Source organism: Apaloderma vittatum, unplaced genomic scaffold, assembly GCF_000703405.1.
Source record: "Apaloderma vittatum isolate BGI_N311 unplaced genomic scaffold, ASM70340v1 scaffold16760, whole genome shotgun sequence".
NCBI lineage: Eukaryota > Metazoa > Chordata > Aves > Trogoniformes > Trogonidae > Apaloderma > Apaloderma vittatum.
The window spans coordinates 7,428-14,084 of NW_009695204.1; the positions used below are offsets into that span (position 1 = coordinate 7,428).

Sequence of the window (6,657 nt, forward strand, 5' to 3'; positions counted from 1 at the left end):
CAGTGAAGAGACAGTTGAGAAGACTCACCCAGTGTACCCTGCCTTTTCCCAGCATTAAAAGACATCTTGCCAGTCGCCTCGAGGACTGCAGCGAAGTGACAGCCCCAGTCTGACACAGAAGGCTCTGCTCTAGCCGCGGTTTCACGTCGGACTTTGGCAGACGGCTCGATCCTGCTCCCACGAACACCAAGTTACTCATCAGCTTCAGCGGGAAGAGATGGGACCTTACCAATCTACCTCCTGATTTCTCCAAGGCGATATGTACAGCCGCCAGGTCCAAATCCTGTTCCGGGGAGATGTCACGCCTTCTTAGCTCCCGCTGGGCTCAGGCACCTCACAGGGACAGGCCCTTCCTAGCGCTTCTAGCTCTCCCATGATCAAAATCAGATTAGTTCACTCTTTAATGATTGTGGACACATGCCACGTTCTCAGATGCTGAGGATGAACTGGTGAAACCACAGTTACTACAGAGGGGAGCCTCCTCCGGGGCTGGGGAAAGCGATTGGCCCTTGACCGGCTGCGCATCCCCCCGGCGTTCCTGGATGGAGTCCGAATCTCCGCTCTCCACCGAATCCAGGCTTTCCCTGTGCCTGTGGAAACCATTGGTGAGCCCAGGGGTGCAAATGGCCTCTGGTTTGATCGGCTTTCTGTCGAGACGTAACAGCTCGTCCTGGGCCCGAACTTCAGAATTGCCTACGCAGTCCCCCAGCGCTTGGCCAGCGTCCTGCCGGGTGCCGGGGGAGCCGGGAAGAGCCAGCTCTGCCGGTGGGAGCTCTTCAGGCTCCTGGTCCTCAGGTTCTGTCTCGTCGCTCTCCAGCGTGTGCAGCTGGGAGTTGTAGTCTCTGTCAGAGGCTGAAAAATCAGAATGGACGATGACCTCTGCTTCCACTTGGTGGAGGCTGGCCGGTTGGTGGTTTTTCTTTGCTTCATTCTGTTATCAAACAGAGAGAAAATTAAAAAAAAAAAAAAAGAAAAAAATTAAAGTCAATGAAATTCAGTTAACTGAGGCTGTGACCCAACCAAGCACTGCAATGTCTCCTTTTAATCCCCCAGAGTGCAATGGGATGTACACGTGCCTCTATTAAGCATTATCTTGATATGTTTCTCAAAGCCAAAGCTTTAAGAAGCATCTCAAATCACCTCAGGATCATTATTCCTATTTTACTTTCGGGAAAGCAAGTCCCCGGGGAGTGATGTGATCTGCCCGAGGTCTCTTGGCAGGCTGGAGCAACCATTCCTCCAAGCCACGATTTCCAGAACTCACCAGTCTGTTTCCATATTAAGGGCCAGATTTCTAGAGGGCGAGCAGACAGCGCTCTAGGAACCTGGCTTCTGAGACAGCTCCTGACACAGACCCACAAGGAGATACCAGAGCTCCCTTTGCCCTTCTGGTTTGATTTTGGCTCTGTATCACAAAATGTTTGTTCATTGAGAGCCCTGGCCAACAGCTTGCAAAAGTTGGTGTAAATTTAAGCACTTGAATTCAGAAAGAAAACAATCAACTCTCTTCTGCAGTGTTTAAGCAGCGTTCGGGCTAGGGGTCTCCATAAACCTGGCTAACAAGCAGGTCATTCTGCTGGATTATCACTCAATAATTTAACAGACAGATTATTTTGGAAGCTCACACAGAGCTCTCCAGGCCATCGGCACTCAGATTCTGGACTGAGTGCGATTCAGTAGCAAGAAGACAATTCCAAGTGTGGAAGTGACACCTCATGTGTAATTTGCGCTTCCTGTTGAAGCCAACTTTGTACATCATTTACATATTTTAACACTTTTTTGCCTTTTGTTGACAAATTCTGATGGCTAAGCTGCACTGTAAACGGTGCCCTGTAATTGGATCGTAAAACATTGTCTTTAACTCTATCCAAAACGTTAATCACACCCTGGGTATAATTGATTTTCACACTACTAACTAGGAAGGAAACGTATATTTAGAAGTGTTTGCTGGGGGTGAACCTTTTAAAACAATAACCAAAGAAATCTTCTGGTACAGGGTCAATATGAGCAGGGTCAGCTTGCTTTCCTCACACTGTGCCACAGACATCACCAGCCTTGTACAAACGCGTATTTATTCCAAGGAAGCAATATCAGGAACAGGATTTCATCCCCGTCTATGCGCCCACATAAAGAAGCCAAGTGCACTGGAAATTGCTCTCCCCTATCTGGAGAAGGAGTTTAAATCAACCCTTGATCTTTGACTCCTTTTTACAGGCAAAAACGCAATCCCTCCTTCGGGTGAGCACACCGTAGATCTCAATGACTGCTCCGAGCGCCGCAGTTCCTAAGTCATTTGTGCTGCGGGGCCACAGCGAAGACCCAAAGCAGACTGCTGGTGCCTGGCTCCAGGCCCTCCGGAACTGGGACTGTCACAACTCTGGGGACAACTGAGCTGTCTGGCCCCACCGAAAGCACAAGCCCAGAGGAGAGGCCCTCCGGGGCTGGCTGGAGTCAAGACAGAAGATCAGGAGAGAGAAGAGGCTTTGGGTGATGCTCAGGAAAAAACAAACAGCTTTTAATCAAATCCCATCAGCCTCACTGGCATACACTCCTACACCTAAGTTAAAAAAAACACAAGAAAAGCCTGTGATCGGCCAACTAAAGCTAGCTTAGAGATGAAAGCATTTTCTCCTGTGCTAGATGGGGAACAAAAATGAAAAAAACACAAGGCAAAAAACCACCGAAGATACCCACCATCACGGCATCGTAAACCAGAGCTTGTAACAAAAGCTTCTGGCCTGCGCTGGACGGGAGCTTCAGCGATCCGTTCATGGCGGAGAGAGGCTCTTTTGTGATGGTGTCCCCGTACCTCGCCACGCTGTTTGTCCAGGGCTGGCTGGCTGATTTATTCCACGAGGACTGCAGAAGGAAAGCAGGAGGAGAAAAGATCCCATTATCACAGATACGGATTCTTATCCTCAGAAACCTGAAATGAGAGGCAGCTTGAAAAAGAAGAGTGCAACTTGGGAAAATACCACCGTGTTAGAAGAGGCAACTTAAGTGAGGAGAACGCTTCTGATGGCATAAAACTCAAAACGCTCACTGCAACAGACTCACAGAGTCACCCCGTGACGCTGTCTGGGGGTTTATTATTGCGTGGTTACACAGTCTGGTGCAGAGCAAGTGGACAGAAGTCACCAGGTAAGTTCACAACTGGTCTCAGAAGGGGTTTTCTACTGATTCTCAAATATTTAAGCTAACAGGTAATACCACGGCACAAGCCATCATTTGAAAGACACCGAAATCAGCTCCCTGTGAAGCTGCAAACAACCCAGAGACGGATGTTCCTACTGGAAAAAATCTGCCAAGCTGGAAGGGAACAAGGACGGTGGAAACCTGGAGCTCAACGATTACAGCATTTGCTCTGGCGCAAGCCGTGTTCTGCAGCACAGAGAAGGCCCCTCACCTGCCGGCGCTGGCACGTGTGCTCCAGGAAGAGCTGAAGATGACGCTAAACTGCTCGCTCTGTGGTGCAGACACATTGCCTGCTCTAAGCAAGCGCTTGGGTAAACACTCTGCCATTCCCCATCAACAGAGAGGCACAAAATTGGGGGCCTTATTTTGTTTTATTTTTTTTATTTTTTCCAACAGACCACCAAGCAATTCTTAGCTCAGCTTTAAATCCCCTGGGCAACCAGTGTTACCTTGTTTGTAGATCTAATTAAATTATATGGGCTGGACACAATTTGTTCTGGGTTCTCTCAGCTTCCCCTGGCAATAAACTGTTGAATGCACACCTCTGTGTATGGGAAATGTGTGCCTTTAAGAGCTGGAGTTATTTAACAGCTCAGACTATTAGTTCACAGGCAGAAAAGTATTTTCTTTCCAGGTTTTGATTTTATTGGGCTGTCCTGCGTATACCTGAGCTCAGCCTTGCTACTGACTCACATACAGATATACACACGCGTGATTTAAGGACCACGTGAGCCAGTTATCCCTGGGCTCGCTGCACAGATGTCACACGCTGCCCGGAGAGAAGCGAGAGGCCGATACAAGGCTGAGGCAAAGAGAAAATGCTGACGTGACCCAACTGGGAATTTGCACGTGCGTGCAGAACGCGGGTGACGTGAGCACGACGGCTGTGTAGGCTGAAGATCTCCGGCGCATCTATTCAAACCCACAACCACCTACTGCTCGCTGCCAGGCAGGTTTCTGCTCTGCTTATGCGGCCGCCGCTCACGCCAGATCTATTCTGACAAGAGTCAACGTAGCGCGAGTCCAGCCGAGACGGCAAGGAGATTTCTGACATCAGCCTGACCTTGCGTGAGTCATTTGACCTCCTTGCGCCTTGATCCATCTGGCTGGAAATTAGGTAGAAATACACAACCAGATGTTGTATTTGAGCCAGGCATTCCTAAGTCAGCTATTTAGCAAGCAGCAAATGATACCTCGCGCTGTCGGTGCTGGCAAAAGGCGCATTAGAGCGCTCACGTACGCGCCCAAGGGCTGCCCGAGCCTTTTCCCGAGTTCTCTGCCCATCCTGAGGCCAGCGCCGAAGGGACTCGACACTTTGCAGGGGTCAGAGCCTTGTGATATCCCTGCGTCAAACCTGAGCCGTAAGAGCTTTGCTGCAGCCTCAAGAAAACAAGTAGTAAATGGTCTCGTTCACGTGCCAGCACCCTGCAGGACGGTGACATCCAAACCCGGCGCTGTGGATATCAAGCGTTTGCTAATTTAGAAGCGGATGCTGGAGGCAGTGTCTTCGCCATCCCTCTTGCCGCAATCCTTAGCGATATATTCTCAGCCAAGAGCATTTCCTAATTGCTCCCTTTCTAAGTGGACAATCATTAAACTGCACTTTAATAGCAAGAAATCAACCAAGCGATCACACGGAGCTCGCAAGAAGGAATATCGCTACACGCGAGCACTCACGGAACGCGTTCAATTTGCTCCTGCTGCCGTCTGAGAGGCTTTCTGCAGCTACAGCGCTGACTGATGGCTTCTGTGCCTTTTCCAAGGAACATACGTTACTGAGCAAATACTGCCTGGAAATTTCAGCGTGGAACCTACACAAATATGCACACAGGCACACAAATGTGTGTCCTATTATAGATGCTTACATGCATATTTGCCATCGGAAAGATCTGAGCATCGTACGCACACACACACACACACAGAGCAAACTTGAAAACCTTCTTGCAGGCATCTTGTGAATACCAAAAAACGTGGAAAGAAACAGGCAGCTCTGCTGCAATCCCCAAGGGACCATCTGTTAGCGGAAATGTCAATCTGCCATGTTTACATAGGTTTTGATGACTCTGGGAACAGCCTGTTCAGCTCTGGCTGAAATTGGCTGCAACGAAGAACAAACTTGTTTTGTACCAGTTTGCAACTTTTCAACAAACAGGAAAAAAAAAAAAACCCATCAGCCACACAACATGGCCTATATCCCACATGTTGTTCAAGCACATTATGTTTCAGAGGGAAAAACACAAAACTCTCTTGGGCCTTAGTCTCTACGGTTGGGCAGCAGCAATTAACTCTAGGTCTGTTTTCATCATACATCCAAAGAAGGTCTTGTGCGCCTGAAAACTTCTCTGCTTTCTTCAGTGGTATCTTTTGGTGCATTAAACAATATCACTTCTTTTTACTTGAGGGGGGCTAGTGGGCGGCTGAAGGAAGTCAAATGTTCTGGTTTTTACAACACAATAGTGAAGGCAAGGAGCGTCAGTCTAATATTAATGTCAAGAGGGAAAAATCCCTTTGTCAGTTCACTGCAAACACAAGAATGAAAAACTGATAAAAACATCTTCCAGTAGAAGGTGTTTCCATTACGTCTAAATCCTTACCAAAGAAAACAAGCCTTTTCATTTTAGGCTTTTTACAAAAACTCTGACTGGTAAAAACGTGCCTAGATCATGTTACCTTTTTGGTGACAAGTAATGATTTCATGCAAATACATGAGCTGAGAATGAACGTGTAGGAAATGTTGATCTTGAAACCTCCCCTGGTTTATGAGGATGGTCATTTAAACTACCTTGAACTCCTGTGCAAAACAAGGCGCAGCTCCCATCGAAGGCTTTTCAGAAAACATCGGGGCTTTTTTTTTCAGCACTGAAAAATTTCAGCGCAAAAAAAACCGACAAACAACCTGGGTAGATCCAAGTTCCCTGATGCTCTACAGCTTTTGCTCTCCAAGTCACGGGGAAACACAGTCCCTGTGGGGAGGAGGCCCCACCGAGAAGGAGCGGGGCAGCAGGCAAGGGAGGCTCCAGCTTGCGAGAAGCACAACGGCGAGCATTTCCAAATCACTTGAGTTTGGCTTCGTTCAATAAAAACTGAACTCTTGCATGGAAAGCAGATGCTTCTTAACGTTCTCCCCCACCCTCTAAATTGTTTGGCCCAAAAGCAGCAGCGACAGAGATGTCTGAAGCAGAGCCATTTTATCATCCTCAGCCCATCTGCCGGGGGAAAGCCAGCGGCAGCACCGCGGGCCCTGCGTTACGGCGGTATTTACAACGCCAGGCATCGGTCTGGGGGGCACTTGAAAGAGGAAAAGAGCAAGAGAGGAAAATCACTCACTGCAGTATTTACAAATCCTTGTGTGTGACCCCTGGGAAACACACAGAAAGGGAGGAGAAGGGCCCGTTAAATGGCCGAGCGTAGCCCTAACGGAGCTGTGAGGCACCCGAGGGGCCCCGTGCTGCCAGCTCGGCT

At 48.7% G+C, this 6,657-nt stretch overlaps 1 protein-coding gene across 1 annotated transcript in view; it reads right to left on the minus strand.

The window, feature by feature from the left end:
* Positions 1–400: 400 nt before the first annotated feature.
* Positions 401–6,657, minus strand: part of IGDCC4 (immunoglobulin superfamily, DCC subclass, member 4) — an 86,206-nt gene continuing 79,949 nt past the window's right edge. Inside the window, exons 20-21 of the mRNA XM_009870537.1 lie at positions 2,695–2,859; positions 401–931 (exon numbers count right to left, since the gene is read on the minus strand). Coding sequence (XP_009868839.1) covers positions 401–931; positions 2,695–2,859 — 696 coding nt within the window. The remainder of the gene's footprint in view (positions 932–2,694; positions 2,860–6,657) is intronic.